The 27946-nt window shown below is 44.6% G+C and overlaps 1 protein-coding gene across 2 annotated transcripts in view; it reads left to right on the forward strand.

Annotated features, from left to right (window-relative positions):
- PIP5K1B (phosphatidylinositol-4-phosphate 5-kinase type 1 beta) overlaps positions 1-27946 on the forward strand; it is a 403907-nt gene that overhangs the window by 310095 nt on the left and 65866 nt on the right. For both annotated transcript variants that reach the window (XM_056106896.1, XM_056106897.1), the window contains exons 12-13: positions 1204-1359; positions 5044-5188. In XM_056106896.1, the coding sequence (XP_055962871.1) occupies positions 1204-1359; positions 5044-5188 (301 nt within the window). The remainder of the gene's footprint in view (positions 1-1203; positions 1360-5043; positions 5189-27946) is intronic.

Consider the following 27946-nt stretch of genomic DNA (forward strand, 5'->3'; position numbering starts at 1 on the left):
AGGAAAAAACCCAAAGGGCAGGAAATAGCAGTGAAAAGTCACTGAAGAGAAAAAGCAAACAGCAGGAACTTGGCTAAATGGGGCAACAGGAGCATAAGATTAAATGTTGGGATGTTTAGAAATGGTCAGTCCCAGTTAATAAAATTAGGGTCATGAGAATTCTCTGTACTTTACATACCTTACCATGTGTGTTTGCCCACAACCCATCCTCCTTCTAGTGGTGGAAAAACTTTACCAGAAGAAGAAAAAAATGTCATTTTGTGGGGGTGCGGGGACAGGGTTTGGCCACCCCCAGCAGTGCTCAGGAGTTACCCCTAGCTCTGCACTCAGGGATCACTATTGGTGATACTTGGGGGACCATATAGGGTGCCGGAGATCCCACGGGGAGTTTGCCATGTGGGTTGTGTCTATTTGAATATAAGTATATATATATATATATGTACTATATATGTACTATGGTAAGCCATGTGCAAGGCAAATGCCCGGCCCACTCTACTATCTCTCAGAGCCCATATATATATATATATATATATATATATATATGAAAACACTTGTGTTTCCAACTCAAATAATACTATATTTCAAATTCTCAACATAAATTAATTCTAGGGTATTCCCTCCTAAGGCATATTGAACAAATAAAATTGCCAGCCTAGCTCAGAGAAGGGAACACCAAGTAAAGGATGTTGGGAGGACCCATTCGGGTTGAAAGATGTGTGCCGAAAGTAGACTATAGACCGAATACAATAGCCACACAGTACCTCTATTGCAAACCGCAACACCCAAAAGGAGAAAGAACAAAAGGGAATGTCCTGCCACAGAGGTGGGGTGGGGTGGTGGGGGATGGAGTGTGGGTGGTGGGAGGGATACTGGGAACATTGATGGAGGAGAATGGGCACTGGTGGAGGGATGGGTGAACAATCAGTGTATGAATGAAATGCAAACACGAAAGTTGGTAAATTTGTAACTGCACCTCACGATGATTTGCTAAGAAAAAAAGAAAATTTTTCAGACAGAAAAAATAAAAAAATCACGGGCCTACAATTTCCTCCCCTTCTGCTCTCATACCTGAAATAAAACTTCCGAACTCTCCCCAAAGGATGACTAAAGTGTTCATGAGTAGTAGGTGAATTAGGAAATAAATAAGATAACGTGTCTTTCCAGTGAATGAGTGTCTTCTGCTCCTTCTTCCTTCCCGTCTAGCCTTGAAGGCCTCACCTTCTAAGAAACGGTGCAACTCCATCGCCGCCCTGAAGGCAACCTCACAGGAGATTGTGTCCTCCGTTAGCCAGGAATGGAAGGATGAGAAGCGAGATTTGCTGACTGAAGGGCAGAGTTTCAGAAGCCTCGATGAAGAAGGTAATGTGGAAACTCAGTTTGTGTTGCGGTGCAGGTGAAGGTGGGCCATACCTGGCTCTATGCTCGGGGGAACTCCTGGCCATGCCTCAGCTACATGCAAGTACCTTAAGCCCTCTAATCCCTCTGACCCAAAACATGTTACTTTAAAAGTTTCTTCTTGGGGCTGGAGAGAGGGCACAGCGGGTAGGGCGTTTGCCTTGCACGCGGCCGACCCGGGTTCGATTCCCAGCATCCCATATGGTCCCCTGAGCACCGCCAGGAGTGATTCCCGAGTGCAGAGCCAGGAGTAACCCCTGTGCATTGCTGGGTGTGACCCAACAAGCAAAATAAAAAAAAAAATTTCTTCTTAAATTTCAAAATGGCAAAGACTGATGTGTAGCTCTTTTAGCCCTGGGTTTGAGACCCTGTTCAAGCTCTAGGTTCAGTTCTGTGTTCCATCAATAGGAACGTTTCTTGTGGTGTTATTAGCCAATAATATTATTTTTTAATGAATATATATGGTATAACAATGTCAATTTCATATAAACAATATATTATATTGTTGGTGCGGAGCGATAGCACAGCGGGTAGGGCGTTTGCCTTACAAGCGGCCAACATGGCCGACCCGAGTTCGATTCCTCCGCCCCTCTCGGAGAGCCCGGCAAGCTACCGAGAGTATTCGATATGCCAGACACAGTAACAACAAAGTCTCCAATGGAGACGTTACTGGGCCCGCTCGAGCAAATCGATGATCAACGGGAGGGCCTTTACTTTAGGGCTGGAGCGATAGCCCGGCAAGCTACCGAGAGTATTCGATATGCCAGACACAGTAACAACAAAGTCTCCAATGGAGACGTTACTGGGCCCGCTCGAGCAAATCGACGATCAACGGGAGGGCCTTTACCTTACCTGTTGTAATTTAAATTAAGTAGAAAGGTCTAAGACATCAAAAGGAAAAATCTATAACTGATAGTATATAGTATATGTATATAGTGTATATAGTATATAGTACATAGTAAATTCCATATGATATTGATGTTTTTATTCCCAGACCCTTGCTCTTTTGTGTATGAGTGTATATATATATATATATATATATATATATATATCACAGAGAGTGAGCAGGTAGAGCATTTGTCTTACACGCAGTCGACCGGGGCCCCCCTGGGTTCGATTCCTCCATCCTTCTCGGAGAGCCCGACAAGCTACCAAGAGTATCCCACCTGCACAGCAAAGCCTGGCAAGCTACCTGTGACGTATTCAAAATGCCAAAACCAGTAACAACAAGTCTCACAATGGAGACATTAGTGGTGCCCGCTCGAGCAAATGGATGAACAACGGGAGAACAGTGCAGTGCTATAATAAAATATAATACATAAAGTGTAATGTAAGAAAATATAATTTTCTAAGAAAAAGGAAATAGCTCAGGGGTTGGAGAGATAGCACAGTGGGGAGGGCGCTTGCCTTGCACACGGCCGACCCGGGTTCGATTCCCAGTATCCCATATGGTCCCCTGAGCACCGCCAGGAGTAACTCCTGAGTGCAGAGACAGGAGTAGCCCCTGTGCATCGCCAGGTGTGACCCAAAAAGCAAAAAAAAAAAAAAAAAAAAAAAAAAGGAAATAGCTCAAAGGGCTTTACATGTAGTATGTCCAGGTTCAATCCCCAACACCTCATGTTCCCAAAGCACCTCCAGGAGCTTCGAACCAAAACACAGAGCCAGGAATACCCCCTGAGCATTACCAGGTGTGGCAAAAAAAAATAGTGATAGCTTTCTCCCTGCATATCATGGATGCCTATCTTCTGTTAAATTCATTCCCTGAATGAAAATAAAAACAGATGCATAGAAATAGATATTTTATGTAACTTTTTTAATTAAAAAATCTTTTTCAGAGAGAGAGAGAAATAAAGGGGAAATATATTTAGTTTTTTTTAAGCCCCAGTATTTCTTTCAATTTTTCTCTTTCTATTTTTTTAAACCAGTGACATATTCTTAGAGGAACATTTGGAAGAGGAACAATGGAATATTGGAAAAACTACTCTACTTACACAGAAAACAGCGCTTGTATACAAAATTTAGGCCTGGAAGTTCTGTTGTGTTCCATATATACATATTTTTTTTTGCAGTCCCTCGATGTTCCTCCAACTTTCCCTCTCTGCCTCACGCCACTTCCCCATCTACTTATTCCCTTCAAATCCCAAACCCAGGGCTGGAGAGATAGTACAGGTGCTAAGACACTTGCCCTGCACATGACCATCCCTGGTTCAATTCCCAACACCACATAGGGTTCCCCGAGCCTTTCCAGAAGTGATCCCTGAATGCAGAGCCAGGAGTCAGCCCTGAGCACCACCAGGTGTAACCCACCAGTCAGAAGAGAACGGAAAAGAACAAACCACAGGGGTAGTGTTCATTACAGATTCAGTCCCTGGCACTAAAAAGTGGAATACACTGTAATCACTTAGTATTTTGTCCAATGCTGGTTGTCTTGTAATAGGGTTTTGTGCGGAGCTTCTGTCCTCCTCACAAACACATACAGGTGCCGATAGCACGTAGGAGTGCAAATATCCATCTATCCACGTATGCTGATGGTGCATGTATTGCTGGTACGAGAACTCCATTTGGAATTTAGAGATTGGATTGGTTCACAAATCCAAAACCCCAAGCCCTGCCAGGAGTCACCCCTGACTGCAGAGCCAGAAGTAAACCCTGAGCATCACAGGGTGTGGCCCTAAAACAAACAAACAAACAAAATGGTCTTGATTCAGCTCCCAAAAGGATGAAAATGATGACATGGAATTAGAGAGAGCGGACATAGGATGTGGATCTTTGCTCAACCTTGAACTCTTGCTTTCCTAATGAAAGGGTTCAAATGTTTATGGACACCTACATTTTACAGGGAAAAAAAAAAGAGTTTTCTTCTTTTTAAAAAGGTAGCCATGTTAATTTATTTTGGTTTGGGGTGCCATGCCCAGCAGTGCTCAGGGCTGAATCCCAGCTCTGCACTCAGGGATCACTCCTGACAGCGCACAGGATTGGACATATGGGGTGGCAGGGATTGGACCTGGGTCAGCCACATGGTCACCTAGCACCTTACCCACTGTGCTATTCCTCTGGCCCTATTTTTTTTTTAATAGTATCAAGTTGAGCCCCAGATAGTGTTCCAAAATACAGTGAGATTAGTTAAAGTTCTTTACGGCAGATGGTTGGTTATGAATCTCTTAATAACCTGAAAATTATAGCTCAGGGCTGATCCTGGGAGCATGGGGTCGGGGGACACCAGGATCACCCTCTGTCTTTACATAGGCCTGCTGACCTTTTAATCTCTCTTAAATTATCTCTTTAAATTCCAGGAAGATGTTGTATTATCTCTTGGAAGAGCAAATCACTTTATTCGCTGTTCTTTTTTTTTTTTTAAAGAACATTCTTAAGATCATTTCCTTAAGCTATTTTATAGATTAATGCAGTTTCCTTTTCGTTTAACCTGTTTGCAAAAAACGATTTCACATATCCACTGCAGTTCACAAGAGTGCATTGCATTCAGCATTGAATAGGCAGCCTGAGAAGTCGAATGAATGCTTTCTGCATGTTTAAATTATTGATCCTAAAGCAGTTTGATGCCTGAGATTAACGCTCGTGCATGTGTGTGTGTGGTGTGTGTGTGTGTGTGTGTGTGTGTGTGTGTGTGTGTGTGTGTGTCTTCCGCAGCTCTCAGCTCCCGGCGCAGACCCGACCTGGTGCCCAGCACACCGTCATTATTTGAAGCTGCGTCCTTGGCAACCACAATTTCATCTTCTTCCTTATATGTCAACGAGCATTGCCCTCACGACAGGACGACGCTTTATTCAAGCAGGTAATGCTAAGCACAACTAAATGACCAGTCCTCCTGCTACTGCACCTAGCTCATGGGGAGATCAGTGTCTCCAAATTAGAGTTCACTGTCCCTCAGCTGCCAGGGTGTCACCTGCCTGTGAGCAAGAGCAAATGAGAACTGACTTGATGGTCACTGTGGCAGGAAGTGCAGCTCAGAGAAATACCCGCCTGGTGTTTCCTTAGTGAATCCTTGTATTCTGCAGACATGAGATACTAACTTCTCCGGAAGAAAAACAAATCTTCTGTTATTTCTGTTTTGATAATTTCTTTCCAGTGGAGTTTTTTTTTTTTAAGCAGGATTCTTGTTGAAGATTGCACAGGGTGGGGTCAGAGTGATAGTATAGTGGGGCAGGGGACTGACCTTGTACGCAGCAGCTGGCCTGGGTTTGATTCCCGGCATTCCATATGATCCGAGCATTCTAGGCGTGATTCCTACATGCAGAGCCAGAAGTAAGCCCTGAGTATCTCAAGGTGTGGCCCCAAAACAAAAATAAAAAATTGCACAGGGTGACTTGGAAGATAGTTAACTTTCTTTTTCTTTTCTTTTCTTTTCTTTTTTCTTTCTTTAATGGCTGACCTATGAAACCAAGTTATAGGGTCCCGGAGTACAGTGGTGCTGCCACTTGTCCTTTGTGACCTGAACTCAATCCCTGGTACCACCTGGGCCCCCCCAAGCCTCACCAGGAGTGATCGTGGAGCACAGAAGTAGGACTTAGCCCTGCACCCTGCCAAAAGTTACCCAAAAACTAAGAAAAAAGAAAGAATCCCAATTCGAGTAGCAACACCCCAAAATTGTCCACATGTGAACCCTTGAATCTATGGCAAACGCTGTCGGAACCCTTTTGTAATGCTTTAGGCTTTTAAGTTTGTGATCTACCTGACAAAAGGGACATGACCAGAGTGATTCAGGTAATGCTTCCCAAGGTGGGTGAAGATTGCCAGGGGGCCCAGTATCAGCCCAGGTCCTTATAAAAGACGGAGAGGGGCAGGGGCAGAGGAGGAGATGCAATGCCAGAAGCAGAGACAAAAGAGACAGAGGAAAAGTGTCTCAAGAGTGGCAGTAGTGCTCCTGAAGATGGAAGGGGCATGGTGACTGTGGCAGCTACGAAAGACTGGAAACAGGGTCTCCTGGGAGCTGCTGCAGATAACAGCCCTGACGAATGTGCAGAGTCTGGCCACTCTTGCATCCGTAAATCCTCTTGTGTTGTTTGAAGCCACCGAGTTTATAGTGGTTTGTCACCACAGCCATAGGAAACTAGTACAGAGGCTCTCAAACATTGACCATGAATTTGAGTACTGGGGTGGGACATGGATTAGAGAGTTTTCCTTTCTAAGGGAAACGTCCATGGCTGTTGGTTCTAATAATGAAAAATGACATCTATCGAAAGACTCACAACATTGTACAATTTTATTTTATATGTGCAATTTTAGCTTTCAGAGAGAGAGAGAGAAAGTGTGTGCGTGTGTCTCTGTGTGTGACTGGGTATCAAAATACTTTTATAACAAGCAGAAATTCCAGGAATGGGGACGGCTACATATACATTGCCACTCATCAATCGTGAAATATTGAACTTGTTTCTGAAATTTCACTCTTAAGAATCAGAATTGGCGTAGGTAAAGTATTTCCCAGACAGACATGCGTTGCTTAAGGACAAGGATATGTTCGGAGAATGTGTAGGTGGTGATTCTGATATCGTGCAAATTTAGCATCAGTGGTGGATTTTTCGCACTTAGGGGCCATGACCAACAAAACACCAGATGATGAATCAAGCCCACGGGAGAAGCGGTGCTCCCGGGGAAGTGATCAGCATGTGATGTATGAGGCTGCTACCTGCCTCACTCCTCACCGTGTTAGAATGGCTGCCACTTCGCCAATGACAGGAACCGGAGACACCTGTCATACAAGCTGTGCACCGTGGGCAGCTGGCTGAAAAGTCACTGTGTCCACATACGATGCAGTTCATTGTTTTCCACCTCCAGGCTGGCAGCGTGTATTGCTCCGTGAAAAGAATGGATGTAGGTTTACTTTTAACATAGGCTGATGAATAGATCATGCCTTGGATTTTTGGCAGGTGAAGATTTGGTCACTGGATCGGTTGTTATCGTTCTTTTCCATTCAGTCTGGAGTGACTTGTACTTAAATTATTAATGTGTAGCTTGACTGTTCAGATTTGTTAGGAAAATTAGTCAGTCAGGAGTTCTTCCGATCCAGACGGCGCCACTGAACCCAGCTCTTTTGCTTGCAAGTATAAATAGCCGCTCAGAAGCCTGGCTGGAAAGTCACAGGAAGTTCTTTGCAAGGTCAAAAACAATTCTCCCATGAAGCTGTGGTCATTTCTTCCCATTTGCTACTATTCTAATTATGAGGGGCATATAATGAGATGTGTATCAAGTTGTGTATTGGAAACTCAGTACAGAAGTCAAAGTGTGTTTTGGCTTGCTTGGGCCGTTCTTATTAAGTATGCAGATTCTTGACCGCAGATAATTGAACTTGGGTATTCATAAAATTCTCCCAGGGTCTGGCATTGACTCCTACTGACCCCCAAACCTCCAGGCCAGTTTGACTGCATCTTCTGCATGCCTCTAGGGCTGTGGAATCATTATTACACAATTCACTTATTCCCATATGTTTTTTTTTCTTTTTCTATATATTTAAATAGGAAATATGTCAATATTATCTTGTAGTATGATTCTCCTGTTTCTCTCTCTCTCTCTCTCTCTCTCTCTCTCTCTCTCTCTCTCTCTCTCTCTCTCTCTTTCTCTCTCTCTCTCCCCCTCTCCCCCTGGAGGCAAACTGGAGTCAGTGACATTCAAGAAAAATGCCTTCACCCCTAAACAATCTTTCCAGTGCATCCTCCCCCTATTTTTAAAGTGAATTGTTTTAAAGAAATCTTTATTGGCACTATATTTCCACATTGCAATTTGGTGTCTTTGGCATTTCTGACTTCAGCTGCAGTGGGATTGCATAGAGAGATCAGGTGTTCAAAGACACCAGGAATGGGCTCTGGGCCAGACAGCGGACGTTGGACCTAGATACTCCTCTGAACCCACCTGCCAGCAGCCATGCAACCCTGGGCATCACTAGCAGACTGCACTGCCAACACCCCGAGAAAAAGCATTGTGGCAAACCCAGTGAATTTACCAAACAAGCTGACCTTTAAAAATCTAGCGGTTTCGTTTGCTATAATGCCCAAATGCTTGTGAACACCCATGAATTTTTGTACGTATTCGACTCCACAACTTCTGACATTTATCCCTGAAAGAGAGGGGCTCGGACCCTCTAAATCACCATCTTCCTTTGTTTCTGCTCCTGGTCACATTCTCCCATGGGCGTTTCTGCTTTGAGCCTTGGCGTATAAAAGAACTCAAGGGTCTGCCTCAGAATTTTGTTCCTGCCTTAGGACTAGAGAAATCATAAGGAAGAGAGGCTCGTCGTGCTAAAGGAACGGGAAGAGGGGTTGCGGGGATAGCTCATTGCTAGAGCAACGACCTGGCAAGCTTGAGACCTCGAGTCAGAGTCCCAGAACCATCCCTTATGCCTGAGTCTGATCCTGCTGTTCAAGATCCCCAGCACCACAGCAGTGTAGTGTCTGGCAGATAACACCAGGTGAATGCAGACCCCACCATGGTGACAGCAACAGCAGGAAGGGGAGGGAGACATGATAAACTCTTCAGGAGCCCTGCAGAGAGATCACACTGCCAAGCCTCCAGCTTATCCCAGGAAGATCCACCTCCAGGCTGAGAACTCCATGGCCTGCTTGGAATGGGGATGGATAGATTTCCCTCCCCCCCAGTAAGGCCCAGGTACTCCCATTCCCAACTGGAGGATGCCATTTAAATGGGCCCAGGTTTCACAGAATTCCTGCAAATTTCATAGTACTGAAATTTGCCTAGTAGGACCCAGTAGGACCATAGCAAATTTGATGGGAAGGTCGCATAGAACCCCACCAAGCTCAGTGAGCAAAACCAATAATATGGAAGGCTCAAGTAGCTCGAACGTACCCAGTAAATCCTCAGACAATGACTTCGGTAACACATTGTGAGATATAACAGTTATCAGAAGCTGACTTTTTTTTAAATTTTTTTTTAAATTTTTATTAGTGAAACACCATGAGGTACAGTTGTAGATTTACAAATTTTTGTGCTTGGGTTTCGATTATACAATGATCAAGTACCCATCCCTCCACCAGTGCCCATTTTCCACCACCATGGATCCCAGTATCCCTCCTACCCCCATCCCTCCCACCCCACCCTGCCTCTGTGGCAGGGCATTCCCTTTTGTTCTCTCTCTCCTTTTAGTGTTGTGGTCTGCAAAAGAGGCACTGAGTGGCAATCATGTTCAGTCCATAGTCTATTTTCAGCGTGCATCTCCCCTCCTGGGAGGATCCTCCAAACACCCTTTATTTGGTGCTCCCATCTCTATCTGAGCTGCCTTCTCCCCCAGCGTGTGCAGTTGGCTTCCAAGCTATGGAGTGAAACTCCTGGTACTTATTTCAGCTTTTCTTGGGTGTTAGTCTCCTATTTTGTCACTTTATCTTCCCCAGATGAACGCAATCTTTCTATGTCTATCTCTTTCTTTCTGACTCATTTCGCTTAGCGTGATACTTTCCATGTAGTACCGCTTGTATGTAACTTTCATGACTTCATCTTTTCTAACACAAGCTGACTTTTCTGGATCTCTTCTGATAATTCCATGTGCCATTTTGTGGCAGCAAGCAATATGAAGTAAATTTTTTGTGCCTTCTAAGGGACAGGGCTGGACGGGAGAGCTGGGAGTCGGGAGAGGGAAATTGGGAAACTGCAGACAGTGATAGAGTGGTGAGATTGCTGTTGAAACATTGAATGCCAGAAACAACTGCATTATGAACCACTTTGTAAATCGCGGTGTTTAAATTTAAAAAAGAGGGAGAGAAAGAAGAAAGAAAAACCCTTTACACGAAGGGAAGTCAACTCTGGTGGGGGGTCTGGTGTTAGAAACCTGCATTCATGAAACTCTGCCATTAGCAGTGTTAGAAACCATCACGATCACGACCATCCTGTTCTTCGTCGATTGCCTCGAGCAGGCCCCAGTAACGTCTCCTTCGTCCTAGCCCTGAGATTTTTTTTTTAAAATGCCATATTCAAGGCTCTTTCAGAGTTAGGAGAATGAGACCCATCATTGTTACTGGTATTTGGCATATTGGGTACGCCACGGGGAGTTTGCCAGACTCTGCCGTGTGGGCAGGTTACATTCGGTAGCCTGTCAGTTTGTCCAAAGTAGGAATGAGTTAATAAGATGTCGGGTGGCCGCGAATGTGGCCGCGCTTCCAGGAGCTGGGTTTTATAGTCTTTGGGTCTTGGCCGTTGATGGGATTACACGGCGCCAGGGGGCCAGTTGGTGGGTGTGACCCCTGCCGACTGGAAGGTGGAGGATCTGGGTGGAGGATGCTTAGCCCCGACCCGAGCAGGCTTGGAGATCTCAGCCCCGGGACCCGCATGCCTTTGTTCCTCATTAGAAATCATAGTTAGAAACCATAGTTCCGCAATAAAAATTGGAGTAGAAATATGGGGATTTAAAAAAAATACAAGGAACCCTGCAAAAAAAAAAAAAAGAACAGTATGAGAGAGCTCCTAGAAATCAGTATCCCCACTTACTGCCCACCAGGCCCAACTCCACTTATTCACCAAGGAAACCTTGCCAGCAAATGGAAAAGAAATTTCCCTGCTTTGTTGGATTTTTTTTCTTTCCCCTTGATAGGCCTCCAGTCCTGCAGGGTGTATCCTGAGGCAATAGACAATGATCCCAGTCTCATTTGGGCCACTTATATTTAATAGCTTAATCCAGAGAGAATAGAAAGAAAAGGTACTGAATACTAATGCTATCAAAATCACATTAGATTTGACTCTTTAAAAATCATTTTCCTCTTGAAAATAGGTCTCTTTTCCCCGTTTTTGTTATGCTATACATATCGGCACTAAAATAAGCTGTAAATACTTCAACTTCTGCTTGTCATTCTGTCAGTCTTTTTAGAATCCTTAACTTTGAAAGGTTTCGATTAGTGCCTGGGTGTCTCTGCATCTAAATAATATACTGCAGAGGGTGATTGCGTCTCTTAGAATTATTCCTTTTGGCGGAGGATTACTCGTTTTAGCTTCAAAAACCCCACCAGCGAGTCATTCTTTTCCTTTTAGAAATGTACTGTAAAAAAAATGAGCAGGAAGCAATGGAAAAAAATAGTATCATTTTAAAAGTATATATTTAGCTCAATGCTTGGGAGTTCTCATTTCTAAGTTCCACTTGGAAGTATAGACTTGTGTCAGAGTATGTAATTCCTGGGAATAAAGAGAAACAATTATGGGCACATTCTTTCCAGTCTAATAGGGGACTTATTCTGAATTTTTGAGGCTGAAATTTTTCTTTTCCTTGTCAGAAGTCTGTTCTATTAAAGGGCATTTACACTGATCACTAAGCAGTACACAGCAAATGTGCTTGTTCTCAAAGTTAAGAACAATTTGATTCAATGTTGTATAAACAGGTTATAGTCATAAATAGTACTTCTCATGATTTCCTGCACAATTAGTTACAAAGCTAAAACTCTCATGATACCTAAGGACTGAAGTCCTCGGTGTCTTCCCGGAGAACTCTGCTCATCCCATCATAGATGTCTCCACTCCACCAACATCTCCACTGCTTTGTTTCATGTTGTGCTATTCCTCATCAGTTTTCCTTACCAGAGTTATTTGGATAATTGTGAGAAGGGGGAAAAGGTTAGAACAAAAAAACTCTCTTTATTTGCACGAAAGAGTCCACTGGAAAAGGCTTCCACAGGACACATCCAACATATTATAGGTCTTTGGGCCTGATTCAGTAGATTGGGTCACAGTTCTGGTTTCCTTTTAGCATATCCTAAACTTCGGAGTGGGGTGGACTGTTGCCTGCAGCCAATGATTACCATTCAAGTTGAGAAACAGTGAAGTAGAAACGCTCCCAAAAAGGTTAGAAACCGATTTGTCTAAATGATCTGAAAAGAGACTCTGCAGTGGAATGTTCAAGGCTGCACAGCTCGTGTTCCGTGTTCATGGAACATGGCTCTTGAACCCAGGTCTCTGAGCTCCAGGCTTCATGTTCTTCCCACTTTGCCACATTTCATCCTGGCTTCCCACTACCTCTGTGCTCGTCCTGTCTGTGTGCTTGTCAGCAGAGCAAGTGGCTGATTTTGTCCTCACATGAATTCAAGTGTGTGTCGGAGCCTTATTTTTTGTGTGTGGTGGTTATTTAATAACTTTGCTATTAATAGGCATTGGGGTGGCCTTGTGTTGATATGTTTTTCCTTTTTTCCTGGAACTATGGCTATTTTTTGCCTCTTCAAATCAATGTGGCAGGGAGCAGAGAAATAGTATAGAGGGTAGGCCACCAGCCTTGCATGCAGCTGACCCAGGATCAATCCCAGGCACTTCATGTGGTCTCCTGAACTGTGTCAGGACTGATGTCTGAATGTAGAGCCAGGAGTAATCCCTGAACACAGTTGAGTGTGCCCTCCCACCTCAAAAAAAGAACAAAAACAACATGGCGGGCCAAAGAGATAGTACATTGGACATGGCCTTTGCCTTACACACAGCCAACCCAGGTTCCAGAGCCCTGCCAGGAGTTTTCCCTGAGTGCAGAGGCAGGAGTAAGCGCTGAGAATGTGGGTGTGGCAAAAACAAACAAACAAACAAACACTATGGTTGTGGGCCCTGTTCTGTCATAATATCAGCCATACTCCGAAACATCCATCGTAACCCAGTAGACTTCATCTATCAGTAGACATCAGTACAGACCCAGTGTTATCCGGGGTCTGTTCGCCTTTTGTTTTGCGGTTCTCAAGCGACGAGCCATGCTGCGGCTGGGACCCTGCAGCTCCCGACCAGCCCTCCCGTCTCCACAGCCTCTCCCTGATGCGGATATTGAATCTCATCTCTCCAAACTCAATGTGCATTTGTGGTTCTTTTTGTTGGGGGGTTGGGAAGGGTTGTTGTTGAAGGGGAGATGTGCTAAGGTGATGCCCAGGGCCTCAGACGTGCAGGATGTGCTTGCTCTACCACTGAGCCATATTCCCAGCCCTGCCTCATTGCTGCTGAAACTGGTCACTGCTAGCCTACGGGAAGATGTCCTTTCCTTGGCAGGGTGTTGTTTGGGGACACACCAAGCAGTCTTCAGGCACTATTCCTGGCTCTGTACTCAAGGGTCATTCCTAGTGATGTTTGGAGGAACGTGTGATGCTGGGCATCAAACCAAGTGGTATACGCAAGGCAAGTACCTTCCCCCCTGTACTCTCTCCAGCCCAGAGAAACTTCCTTAACACCATCAACATTATCACCAATGACCAGGTCTTCAGGCCTTTTTCTTGCTCTCTTGCTCGGAAGTCATCAGTTCGGACTTTAGACTTCAGTCTGCTACTTCTAGTCATAAAATACTAGGCCAGTTACTTTACCTTTTTTTGGAGGGGGAGGGGTAGAGAAGGCACACCCAGCCATGCTCAGGGGTTACTCCTGGCTTTATACTCAAGACTTACTCCTACCAGTGCTCAGAGCATCATATGGAATGCCAGTGATTGGACCTGGGTCAGCTGCATGCAAGGCCAATGCCCTTCCCACTATCACATCTCTCTAGCCCCTAATATTAATATTTATGATCTTCTTCTTGTTGTTGGTTTGGGGTCACAACCAAAACATGCGAAGCCTAGAAATGATTCCTGGTTCTGCACTCAGGAATTATTCCTGGTGGGCTGGGGGTGATACGGGTGTCAGGGGTAGAGTAAGAGATACAGGTGCCCAGGATCAAACCCATATCCACCAGGTGCAAGGCAAGCGCCTTAGCCACTGTACCATCTCTCTGACCCCTTTACCTTTATGGGTCTCAATTACCTCAGTTGTAAAACACATAGTACTCCCCGAAGGGTTGCTACAAAGATCAAATAAACCAATAATTGAATGCCTCCTGGTGCACAGAAAGCCCCACTACTGTATATGCAAAAATAGCCCCAACATTTCCAGATGGGACACCTTGTGGCTGAATGTGGAATGCCTTGAACTTGCACTGAAAGGGTCAAGATATCATTGGTTTGGATTACAAAAATATATATATATATATTAAATTACTATGCAGTACTGTAAGTCCTCAACCAACAGTATCCAACGGTATTTGGAAAAGCAAAACAGTTTTTTTTATTAGTGAAACACCATGAGGTACAGTTATAGGCTTACAAATTTTTGTGCTTGGGTTTCAGTTATACAATGATCAGGTACCCATCCCTCCACCAGTGCCCGTTCTCCACCACCACGGGTCCCAGTATCCCTCCCACCCCCCATCCCCCCATCCCCCCCTGCCTCTGTGGCAGGGCATTCCCCTGTGTTCTCTCTCTCCTTTTGGGTGCTGTGGTTTGCAAGAGAGGCATTGAGTGGCAGTCATGTTTGGTCTATAGTCTACTTTCAGCATGCTTCTCCCATCCTCGGAGGATCCTCACAACACCCTTTATTTGGTGCTCTCTTCTCTATCTGAGCTTCCTTTTCCCGTAGCATGTGTGGCTGGCGTCCAAGTCATGGAGCAAAATTCCTGGTACTAATCTCGGCCACTCCTGAGTATTAGTCTCCCTTTTTGTTGCTTTATGTTCCCCAGATGAATGCAATCTTTCTGTATCTGTCTCGCTCTTTCTGACTCATTTCGCTTCACATGATACTTTCCATGTAGGACCACTTGTATGTAAATTTCATGACTTCATCTTTTCTAACAGCTACATAGTACTCCATTGTGTAAATGTACCAAAGTTTCTTTAACCAGTCATCTGCTCTTGGGCACTCAGGTTTTTTCCAGATTCTGGCTATTGTAAAGAGAAGCAAAACAATTTTTAACAAAAACATCCCTGTCATTCAGCGTCCTTTGCTGGGGTTTTTGTTATCAACAATATAACAAAAAATATATATATTTGAGCCAGAGGCCATTAATCAGGAACCTACTGTCCTGTGTTAGTCCACATCCGGCCAGGGGGTTCTGCTTGGAATTTTAAAAGGAATTGAGTCAAGAGATTGGGTTGCTGGCAAAGGGGAGAAAGTTGTGCAAACCCAGCCCCACCCAAGGCCACACCCCCCCCCCAACCTCACCAGACAGCACCCTCATTAGGAGCAGGGACAGGAGAAGAAGACACAAAGGACAGGGACACCATCAGCCTGAAACAACCCAAGGGAAGTAGGAAGAGAAATGAGAGACAGGCCCTCCCACTGGCCTCCGACCCCTTCCTGCCTCCTCCCTCTTCCAGAGTCCTCCAGTGGCAGAGGACACCAAGGAAGGTATTTTTGCCAACTCTTGGCCCCAACATCACCAAGTAGAGTTGAAATGGAGCACAAATGACAAACCCAGTACACAGATAAGTCCCCCAAAATTCATGAGACATAAATCTTCTACATAACGGGGAATTAAAACCATCATCAAAGCTATCTAAAGGCAGGGGGGGTCGTAAATTTAATTTAGATGCCTTGAAAAGGAATTACAGCAATTTATTGCCACTTCCGTGTAATGGTAGTTTGTAAAGTAAGTCTCTGTTATTTGTCTACAGACACTATGTCATTAGACTCCAGAATTTACCAAACAGGCTGGCTGATTCTCTGTTACACTATTTCCCACTTCTGTACTACAATGAATGCTGCTTGTCAATACTTCTAGCTTCTAATACCAAGTATATTGATCACTTAATCACTTAATCACTTAATCCCCGTTATTCATCGATTTATTCGAGCGGGTGCCAGTAACGTCTCCATTCATCCCGGTTGCGTGCTAGCGTAGCCCAATGGTATCTGTTCGTTCTAGGAACATGCAGAGCTTCAAACCGATCATTTAGGGTCTTGACGAAGAAGTCTGACCATCTTATAGGTGGGCGTCCACGTGATCTTTTGATGTCCCGTGGAATCCAATCAGTAATGGCTCTAGTCCAGCGGTTGTCTGTAAACCTCATTATGTGTCCAGCCCATCTGATTTTTGATGTCTTGGCAAATGAGACAGCGTCCCTGATTCTTGAGCGTTGACGAAGATCAGAACTCCGGATTCTATCTCTCATTTGAGTGAATCGTGATATTCCAAGCATAGCTCTTTCAATTCCTCTTTGAGAGACCCGAATAGCGTTCTCATCCTGTTTTCGTTGGGTCCAGGTCTCTGAGGCATATGTTAATGCAGGAAGAATAGTGGAATCAAAGAGATGTGCTCGTAGCTGGAGGTTCTTTGTCCTTTTAGTTATTTCTTCAACGCTCTTGAAGGCATTCCAAGCCGCTCTCTTCCTCCTGCGCAACTCAGGTGCCAGGTCATTCATCATGTTGATTTCTCGACCTAGGTATATATAACTGTTGTATATATAACTACCTTAAGTATATTGAAGGATTAAAAAAAAATCTTCAGGGACTGGAGCGATAGCACCGCGGGTAGGGCATTTGCCTTGCACACGGTAGACCTGGGTTCGATTCCCAGCATCCCATATGGTCCCCTGAGCACCACCAAGAATAATTCCTGAGTGCATAAGCCAGGAGTAACCCCTGTGCATTGCTGGGTGTGACCCAAAAAGCAAAAAAAGAAAAAAAAATCTTTAGGTCAAGAATTCCACAAAGGGGGCCAGAGCGATAGTACAACGGGTAGGGCGTTTGCCTTGCATGCGGTCAACTCGGGTGACTTCCACAAAGGGGCGGAGAGATAGTAGAGCAGGGATAGAGCTTGCCTTGCATGTGGCTGACCAGAGTTTGATCTCCAGCATCCCATCTGGTCCCCCGCAAAGCAAGCCCTTCCAGGAGTGATCCCTGAACAGAAATCCAAAGGAAGCCTTGAACACTGCCAGATGTGGCCCAAAGGGGATTCTAAGCCTGGGGAGTACTCAGGAGGTCACCTCCAATGGCGTGGTAGCCAGTTTGGGGACATGCTCGCCATCCTCCATGTCCTAGCAAAGCAGTTTCCCTCTCTTGCCAGTAACTCACCACCACCTCCATCACACTAATGGACTCCGACTCTCACTGAGTCTGGAGAAAGCCACGTGCTTGGGGACAGCATGGCACTGCTTCTTTTCTCTTACTCTTAAGGACTTAGCCAGCTCTTCCCCTGTGACAGGAAATCAAGTCACTCAGCAGCTGGAGACACATGTTTGGGGGAGAATAACACACCTCGGGACTTTAGAGCAGAAACCTCTGGTGTCCCTCAACCTACGGCATCATGGCTACTTGGAGCACATGGGATTACAGGCAACCTCGGGCATGGTGCCTGTCACTTTTTCATCATAGTGTCACCTGCGTGCACAAGCGAAGCCCAGCAGAGGCTTCAGACTGTGTTGCTGGAGCTGGAGCAATAGCACAGCAGTAGGGCATTTGCCTTCCATGCAGCCAATTCGGGTTCAGTTCCCAGCATATGGTCCCCCAAGCACTGCCAGGAGTAATCCTGAGTGCTGAACCAGGAGCAACCCCTGTGCATCACCAGGTGTGACCCAAAAAAAAGAATGTGTTGCTATGGGTGACCTTCTGCCCTCACCCCAGTGGAAACAGAAGCCCATGCACAGAATTTAGTCTGCAGTAAGTGCCTTGCTTTTGTGTTTATTTTTACGAATTATAAAATGACTCCTGAGGTGACTGAATTTTCAGAGCGTCTCGCACGTGTTACTGCATGGGCAGGAGTTTGAAGGGAATTATTTCAGATTCCTAACATCTTTTGAGAAATAGTTTAAGATTCAGCATTAATTCAAAGATCGCTGACTTTTTTTTTTCTCTCTCTTGGATGACTTGGTGCATGTGAATGTTTCCAATGCATTATTGAGACCTTTTTTTGTATTGGATCTAGTTTATGAGTAAGAGTATGAAAGAAAACAACAAAATCTTGGGGCTGGAGTCATGGTACAGCAGGTATGGTGTCTTGCATATGGTGTACCCTGGTTTAATCCCCCAGCATCCCATATGGTCCTCTGAGAAATTGTGGTGTGTGTGTGTGTGTGTGTGTGTGTGTGTGTGTGTGTGTGTGTGTGTGTGTGTTGGAGTAGTTGTTTTCTTTTGGAGTCACACCCAGTAGTGCTCAGTTCTTACTCCTGGCTTTCTGCTCCAGGGTCACACCTGGTGGTGCTCCGGGAATCATCTGCAGTGATGGGAGTTGAACTGGGCTTGGCCACATGCAAGGCAAGTGCTCTATCCTCTGGACTGTCTCTCCAGTCCAACTCAGCAATATTCTTGAGCGCTGAGTCTACGAAGGTCCTTGATGGAGTGGCCAAGCAAATGTGTTCTCTTCAAGAATCCATGCACTTCCTGTTACTCGCTCAGCTTCGAGGGCACTTGGCTCCTTCTTGGACCCTAGAACCTCTCTCTCAATCCCAACTACTGGGTGTGTTCACCTCATACTCCGTTACTAGTGCTGTCCTTTGGTAAAACTGACCTTATGCAGATTGATACCTTGCTTCTGCCAGAGAGGAGGCCCTGTACAGGCACCATCAGGGACATTTCATCCACTGAGGCAATCCTCCTTTTACCATGCCACCCTACCCCACCCTCACCATCGCCTTCCTTGCTGTCCCCTCTGGCTAGCTCTGGTATCACATGCGAAGCATTGGTACCTGCCAAGACCAGCGCCTATGCCCTGACCTCCTTCCAGTCCTGCTTTAGCAATTCCTGACAGCTCCCCTTCGTCCAGGGGATCTCCATGCACCGCCAGAATCCCAGGGTTAATTTCACTTCTCTGATGCACCCCCAGTCTGCACCAAGAGGAACAAGCAAAACCTCTTCCTCGACAAGAACAAAGCTGATCCTCACATTCTCTGTTTAATCCTTCTGTTATCTGTGGAATTATTTTCAGGGGGAGCCGGCTTTACCTCCTTGTAGTTTTGATGATGTGTTGATTGTTGGGGGGGGAAATTTCTCAGTGGAAGTTTATAAATGTAAGCCTGCACATTCATTTTCGAGAAGCTGGCAGACCCAGCCCACCACACAATTGCCTAAACACACCCACACTGCTAGTCTTTGCTCTGAGCTCATGGTAAGTCCGGGAGTCGGGACAATTACGTAAGAGTAATGAGGGAATCAGAAGGCCATGAGAAAAATCTCGAATCAGAATAATATTAATCCAGGCTGTAATTATTTAATAGCTTGCTTCCGAGATGCAAGTAATAAAGATGAAATATGTAATGATAGGAAAACTCATTATTTTTCTGAGCAGCCATAGGAAAAATTCGTATTTGACAGGTCACAAAAAGTACTTGAAAATGACCAGACTTATTTTCTTAACAAAGGATACAACTGAAGTAAAAATGTCACTCTGATTGTCCACTTGGAAAATTTTGAACATTGTCCACGTTCCAATGCCTCTGCCTTTTTTCCATTGTTTTTCATGGCATTGGCAGAAGGATGCTGAGTATTTAAGTCTGGGGAAAGGTGTCCAGTTTTTCATTTCTCTGTGAGTATAGCTGGGCAGATGCCCTAACCATCCTACAGCCTTTGCTGGCCCTTCTGTTTGTCATCACTGAGTTGTGACAGGTGAAATGGTGTCATTCCAAGGCCGAGGCATAACGAATTTATGAAATGGGTCAAGCTCTTCTTTCTTGCCCGTTCCACATTTGTCTTGCTGCTGTTTTTCCAACCCTGGCAATAAAATTTGCCCTAAAACAGCCATAGAATGATCTCTCTCTCTTATGTGGTATATAAAGAAACATAGTAGGAGAAATGACAAATGCCCTGCTTCATCAGAAACCAAGAACTGGTCTGCAGGAGGAAGCTGGGGAGGTGAGGGCACTGGCCCAGTGGTGGAGGGAAGTGGATCCTAGTGGACCCTGTGGTGCAGGAATGGACGATGCGTGAAACCCTACCAGGAAGAGCATTAGAAACCATAGTAAAAGGCCCTCCCGTTGATTGTCGATTTGCTCGAGCGGGCCCAATAACGCCTCCATTGGAGACTTTGTTGTTACTGTGTCTGGCATATCGAATACTCTCGGTAGCTTGCCGGGCTCTCCAAGAGGGGCGAAGGAATCGAACTCGGATCGGCCATGTTGGCCGCTTGTAAGGCGAATGCCCTACCGCTGTGCTATCGCTCCAGCGTGCATTTATCAGAAACCATAGTACATACAGTAAAATTTAAACTTAAAAAAAAAAAACTTGCCCTGAACATATCATGGGACTTTGGAAATGGAAGTCCCCTATTGAAATCTTGTCGTCAACCCTTTTTTAATTGGATTCAAAATTATAAACACAGGGGCCAGGGCAATAATTCAAAACACCAAACAAAGCAGCTCTAAGTTCTGTCCCCAGCACCGCAAGGTCCCCAGAGTACTTCCTGGGAGGCCCAAAATAAAAGAAACCAAACTCTATGCCCTGAGGTTAGCAATTAGAGTCGTTTCAGGCATATTGGAAGAAGACTGGGTTTTTATTCACTGTCATCTCTTCTGGCTTTGACAATTGATCCCTTATCTCTAACTAGAATGCTCCTGTTGGGGTTGAGAAGAACTTCCACTATAGGAGATGAAGGGGTGACCATTTTTCCCCTCTTTGATGTCTCCCCTATCCAGGCATCCTCCTTTCCCTCCCTCCTTCCCCCACTGAGTGGGCCTTGCTATATATATTGAGTGTTTTGTCATGACTCTGTTAATACTATGCTTCGTTTTCTTTTTCTATATGACTTTTTGGTTTTCTATAATATAACAAACCTCCTCATTCCTTTATCTGCTTATTTTTCTTTGTATTTGTTCTTAACGGAAGCCCACACTCTCCGCTGATCTTTTGGTTTTCAGGCTACTTAGATGTACCGGGTTTAGTTTGGTTCAGTGTCTCACAGAATTTCTCAAGTCTTTGGACCGGCTTCACATGTCTGGTATACATGCAACCTAGGGGTCTCCATCATTTTTGGGTTCCTTGTCATCTCCTGTCTCTACTGGTTCCCTTGCTGGTCAGAACCAATATTTCCCTTTGCTTTTAGTTCTCTCATATTTTTGTGGCACGTATCCACCAGTATGTTCCTAAGCAAAAGGTTCTTGGGAGGCAAAATATTTCAGACCTTGCCTGTGTAAACAAGTCTTTATACTAATCCTAATATTGGACAGATAGCTTAACTGAGAGAGAATTCTATATTGTAAATCATTTTATTTCAAGAAGGCTTTGTTCCATTATCTTCAGGTCTCCTGTTACCATTGAGAAAACTCAGTGATGCACAGCGGGTAGGGTGTTTGCCTTGCACGTAGCCAACCCAGGTTCAATTCCTCCACGTCTCTCAGAGAGCCCGGCAAGCTACCAAGAGTATCTCGCCCTCACAGCAAAGCCTGGCAAGCTACCTGTGACGTATTCGATATGCCGAAAACTGTAACAACAAATCTCATAATAGAGACATTACTGGGCCTGCTCGAGCAAATTGATGAACAACAAGAGAACAGTGACAGTGACAGTCTTTCATGTGGCCTTTTTCCCCCAGAATTTTATCATATTATCTTCTCCTCTTGTCCTTTTAGATCTCAGTCTTTCACACTGACCTACCTTGGCATGAATTTCTTTGCTGCCATAGTATTGAATAATCAGTAGATCTTCTGAGTCTTCGAACTCAAGCTATTGAATTTGGGATCATTTCTGTTTTCTCCCAGAAGATATTATGATGTGTTTTTTGTTTTTCTTTAATCTTTCTTTTCTCTGTTTGATCTCAGTTTTTTATCTCCTCCTCTTCTCCTCCTCCTCCTCCTCCTCTTCCTCCTCCTCCTCCTCTTATTCTTCCTTTTCTACTTCTTCCTCTTCCTCCTCCTCTTCTTCTTCCTCTTCTTCTTCTTCTCCTCCTTCTCCTTCCTGCCTTCTTCCTTCTTTTTTTTTTGTAAGACAAAATGATTTTTATTGAATGAAATATACTTAGAAAAATGTGAAGGGAGAGAAAATAAGGAAATACAAATTCAGGAGAGACCATGGACTTCTTCAGATGGAAAAAGCCCTGGTCTCAGTTTTCCTTCTGGTTGCGTTTTGCCATTTGTTTGGGTCTCCAGCTTTCGTGGCAGAGGTTTTCTTCAGATGGCTGAAAATTCTTTGCTAAGTATTCAGCAGTGATTGGGATGAGAAGCTGGAAGACTGTCCAGGAGCTTGCATGCCTGAGTAGGGCTGGGGCCCCACTTCAGTGAAAGGGCATCTGGATGTGCTCTGCCCTCTCCTCTTTCACTCTCATCTCTCTCCTCTCTCTCTCTCTCCCTCTCTTTCTCCCCCCCACCTTTGTCTTCCCTCTCCTCTCTTCTTTCTTCTTCCTCTTCCTCTCCTTTCTCCTCTTTCGCTCTCTGACTCACTTCCTCTCCCCAACTCCCCTCCCGCCCACCATCCAGGAAGGAAATCGGAGTCCTTTAGGTTACCTGCCACTCAAAGCTTACCATCTCCAGTAACTGAAAACCTTTCCCTTGGCTTCCGTCCCTTGACCCCAGCTTCCTCCTGCAAATACACTGAGCCAACCCCCTGGCCACTAGGCAGAGCTGAATCCTGCAACTAGACATAACTTCATCTAGTATCTCCGACTGGGTCCAGACCACATCTATTAGGACATTCTCACTGACTTCAGTGCAGTATGCCCAAACATTTGGAGGGAGCCTTCTAGACACAGGACATTGTTTTAGAGGTGAGAGATGGAAACAAGAAAATCTTGGCTCCTGAGAAATGTTTCTCTAAATAGATCCAGCAGAAGCCAGGGGACTGTCTTGTTTTCATTGTATAACCTATGCACAGTACTTGAGGAGAACAGAATGTCAAGAGATGACTTGCCCGGATCAGAACAAATGACAGAAAGTGCGGGTGTCTAATAGCATTGTCCATTGTTTGGAGCCTAAATTCTTCCTTATACAAATGCAACAGCATTTGAGGTATTCTTACTTGGCTGAACTAACAAGGGATTCCCAAGAGAGAGATGCTATTTACTTTTAAAAGTTTACTTAGTGAGCAGAAGGGCACTCAAGTAGTTGATCGCAAGCCTTGCTTTCAGCAGCCCTTGGTTCAATTTCCACCCACCCTCGCCCCCGAACTGTGTGCACCCCCAAGCACCATCAGGAGTGACCCCCCCCCAAGCTCTGAGCCAGGTGTAGCCAAAAAAAAAAAAACCCGCATGCACAAAAAGTTTTTAATTTCCAAGGCAACTGCATACACCAAGCATAGGCATAGCAGTGCTAGGAGTGGCCCCTATAAAAAATTAGTAGAACAATAAAAACTAGAAAAGTTTGCTTCTGGGGTTGGAGCAATAGCACAGCAGGTAGGGCGTTTGCCTTGCACGCAGCCAACCCGGGTTGGATTCCCAGCATTCCATATGGTCCCCCGAGCACCGCCAGGAGTAATTCCCGAGTGCAGAGCCACGAGGAACCCCTGAGCATTGCTGGGTGTGACCCAAAAAGCAAAAAAAAAAAAAAAAGGAAATAGCTCAAAGGGCTTTGCATGTAGTATGTCCAGGTTCAATCCCCCAACACACGTTCCCAAAGCACCTCCAGGAGCAGTCCCAAAGCATAGAGCCAGGAATACCCCCTGAGCATTACCAGGTGTGGCAAAAATAAAATAGTGATAGCTTTCTCCCTGCATATCAACAGAGCACATGCTTCTCACAGATGAAGCCTTGGGCTCAACTTAGGCAACCAAAAGAAATTAAATAAAAATCATTGCATTGTGGGGGCTGGAGCAATAGCATAGTGGGTAGGGCGTTTGCCTTGCACGCACTCGGCCCGGGTTGGATTCCCAGCATCCCATATGGTCCCCCGAGCACCGCCAGGAGTAATTCCTGAGTGCATGAGCCAGGAGTAACCCCTGTGCATCACCGTGTGTGACCCAAAAGAGCAAAAAGAGCAAAAAAAAAAAGTTTGCTTCTGGTTAGACGTGTACTGATTGCTTGCCGTTTGCACCCTTGGCTGTACCAGATTCTCCTATCTAATTGTTAAGTGCACACAGATCAGAGAGCACGTTCTCCAGCTGTCCTGATTGGCAGAGCTCCTCAATCTGCTCACAGTGATCTTTTAAAACCAAGTGTCCCTCTGGAACTTAAATTCATTCGCCTCTGTGCCAGTAGAATGAGTATTTACTAAGAGGGGAGCTCCCCGAAGGTTCTTTGCTTCTCAGACTTTACTAGAGCACAGCACCTCTTCTCAAAGGTAGGAGGGAAGGGCATCCACAAGCTGGCCACAAGCGGAAGGGCGGCAAGAAAAGAGATTTGTTTTTATGGCACTTATCTGTGGTGTTTGCAAAGGCTTTTACTGTCTCAGTGTGGAAGTTTTTGCTGAAGTGACAAGTTATGATTATGGTCAATTCATTTTTATATTTTTTGTTTACTGTCATCCAGAAAATTGGTATTGGGGGCTTGCTCTGTACTTTGAAGTCTGCCAAGCACTTTGCAGATACTATTTTATTTTTATTGAGTGTACTAGTCAGCCCTATAAGACACATCCTGGTGGCAGTGATTAAAAGGGACTATCATTAAAAACCCACAGGGCAGAGCCAGTTATTGTCAAGGCCATTGTGAGTTTAGATTTAAAACACAACAAAGAGGCCAGAGAGATAGTACAATAGGTAGGCCAATCCCCAGCATCCCATATGATCCCTGGAGCCTGCCAGGAGTAATTCCTGAGTGCATAGCCAAGAGTAACCCCTGAGCACTGTGGGGTAGCACTGTCCTCCCATTGTTCATTGATTTGCTCAAGCAGGCACCAGTAACGTCTCCATTGTGAGACTTGTTATTACTGTTTTTGGCATATCGAATACATCACGGGTGGGTAGCTTGGGGCTTTGCCGTGTGGGTGGAATACTCTTGTTAGCTTGCCAGGTTCTCTGAGAGAGATAGAGGAATCAAACCCGGGTTGGCTGTGTGCAAGGCAAACGCCCTACTCGCTGTGCTATCACTCCAGCCTAAAAACAATAACCAACGAATAAATAAATAAACCACAACAACTTGTTCCATATTATCAACTTCTAGATTCTAATGAATTTTCTCTCTAAAATCATAATTCTTCACTTATTGTGTATATATTCACACATTCATCTCTTGAAAGCAGTTCTATTTTGTTGTCTCAAGTAATGTAGGCTTTGTAATCTAAGAAGGAATTTCCTAGCTGACAGGGAAAAGTCATCATTTAAGTAACAATCTCTTCAGTGCGACCTGTTGATGTGACTTTTAGTTTCTTCGTTCTTATATACCATTTATTACTAGAGAATGTATAAGATATCTCATGAAATTGCATTGCTTTGCACTAAGAAGTAGAAATAAGGACCAGAGACCAGGTTCCACAGGCCCGTGCATATGCTTATGTGCAGAAGGCAGGCTCCATCCCCCAGAATCACAGAGTCCCCTTTGAGCACTTTAGGGAGTGACCCCCAAGCACAGAGTCAGAGTGCGCCTCCCCCACAAAAAAAGTGGAAGTGGGGAGTCCATGTTCGTTAAAAATGCTTTCAGGCAAAAAGGACAAACCAAAGGGTCCAGAGGTAGTGCCGTGGGTAGGGTGTTTGCCTTGTACATGCCCAACTGGGGTATGGCCTGCAGCTCCCCAGATGATCCCCCAGTTCACTAGGAGTGATCTGAGCACTCAGCCAGGATTAAGATCTGAGCACAATCAGGTATAACCCAAAAACAACAACAACAAAAATTAAATTAAAAAATAAAAATGCATGGGCACTGGTGGAGGGATGGGTATTTGATCATTGTATAATTGAAACCAAAACACAAAAAATTGTAAGTCTACAAATGTAACCAAAACACAAAAAATTGTAAGTCTACAACTGATGTCTCACTAATAAAATTTTTTTTTAAAAAATGCTTTTAGGCCAATACAGAAATTTCTTTGGGTAAACATGGCATAACCTAGAACTTTGCAGTCTGTGCAGTGAGGCCTACTGGTGAGCCCCAAGAGATGAACAGAGACAGTTTATCCCCTTGCTATTCAGTTTGCTGAAGAAAATAGAGGGGCCTCATACATCTGAAGCCCCCAGACTGGCCACCTTCTAAGTCAGCCTCAGCTCTCCCTGTTCCCAGGGGCCGTGTGAAGTGATGAGACCTGTGAGTATCGACATGGAGAGTAGTTGGGCAGCACTGACCTGAAATAGAGTCTGTTGCTTGGAATTGGTTTGTCATTTGGGTTGGAGAGACATTACAGTGTGTAAGTTGCTTGCCTTGATTGTAGCTTCACCAGTTTCGATCCAGGATACCCCGGATGATCCTCTGAGCCCCCCACCAGGGGTAATCCCTGAGCACAGAACCAGGATTAAGCCCTGAGCACTGCCAGGTGTGACCCAAGAAACAAAAAAAATAAAAAATAAATACTTGCCAATTACTTGATGTGCAATGCAGAAGTATACCGTCCAGGATAGGGACAGCTGTCCAAGAAATGAAATTCTCATGTTATCTAGATTCTTCCCATTTTTCCACATTGTCATCTTTCTCTTTTTGTTTTACTTCTCTGATTCTTTGACTCATGATCACAAAGTTGCTGCCACTGCAGCTGATATCATGGTCTTACCCAGAAGGTTCATAGAGGGAGAAAATGGAAAAATGAATTGGACCCCAGAAATATCCTCTTAACAGCTCATGGCTGGAAGTCATCCCATGAACCCCTGCAGCTAGAAAGGAGGCTAATAAGAACCTCTGCTCACTACCCAAACTTAGCACTTGTTAACAAAGACACAGTGCCAGACATACCAATAAGGGAAAACCTAGGATTTTTATTTAGTAAAATACACTTTATGCTTCTTAAATAATCATCTAGGCAGTTTATTTTTTTTTATTAGTGAAACACCATGAGATACAGTTCTAGACTTACAAATTTGTGTGCTTGGGTTTCAGTTATACAATGATCGAGTACCCATCCCTCCACCCACCAGCACCCATCCTCCATCACCACGGGTCCCAGCATCCCTCCCACCCCCCATCCCCCCATCCCACCCTGCCTCTGTGGCAGGGCATTCCCTTTTGTTCTCTTTCTCTCTCTCTCTCTCTCTCTCTCTCTCTCTCTCTCTCTCTCTCTCTCTCTCTCTCCTTTTAGGTCCTGTGGTTTTCAAGAGAGGCATTGAGTGGCAATCATGTTTGGTGGTCTATAGTCTACTTTCAGCATGCTTCTCCCATCCTGCGAGGACCCTCCCAACACCCTTTATTTAGTGCTCCCTTCTCTATCTAAGCTGCCTTTTCCCCTAGCACGTGTGGCTGGACTCCAAGTCATGGAGCAAAATTCCTGGTACTAATCTCGGCCACTCCTAGGCAGTTTTATTTTTTAAAAAAATTACCCACAGGATCGTTTTTTGGCCCTAAAACTCAAAACTTCCTTTGTTAAAGTGGTTTAGACAAAGTATTCTACAACCAGGAGAGAGATTTTGCAAAACTTAAATAAAATAGTTTTCTCAGTATTTGTATTTAGAGACATCCAAGTAGCATTTGGGATTTTGGAGCTTTGAGTTGGAGATATATATATATATAAAAATATATATATATTGCATATATATGTATATATTTGCCTTTTTTCTCCTGATAGTGTGCTAACTTTCATCATGTATTGCATGTTCAATAAAAAAAGTATGAACACTTTTAATTAATTTTAAAACCTAACTAGACTCTCTGGGATATTGTACAAGATGTCTCAAGAATTAGGCCATACGTCTGATATTGTTTCATTTTTTGAACATTAAAATGAAAATTATTATAATGCAAAATTTTAAGGTTAAATTTTCTTGGTTCATACAGCATTCATTTTGATGATTGACATACCTTTTCTCAGAAATAAGAAATGGAAATTCCTTTTTCTCTGAATTATTTTTCGCA

This window comes from Sorex fumeus, unplaced genomic scaffold, assembly GCF_029834395.1.
Source record: "Sorex fumeus unplaced genomic scaffold, SorFum_2.1 ptg000149l, whole genome shotgun sequence".
Lineage (NCBI taxonomy): Eukaryota > Metazoa > Chordata > Mammalia > Eulipotyphla > Soricidae > Sorex > Sorex fumeus.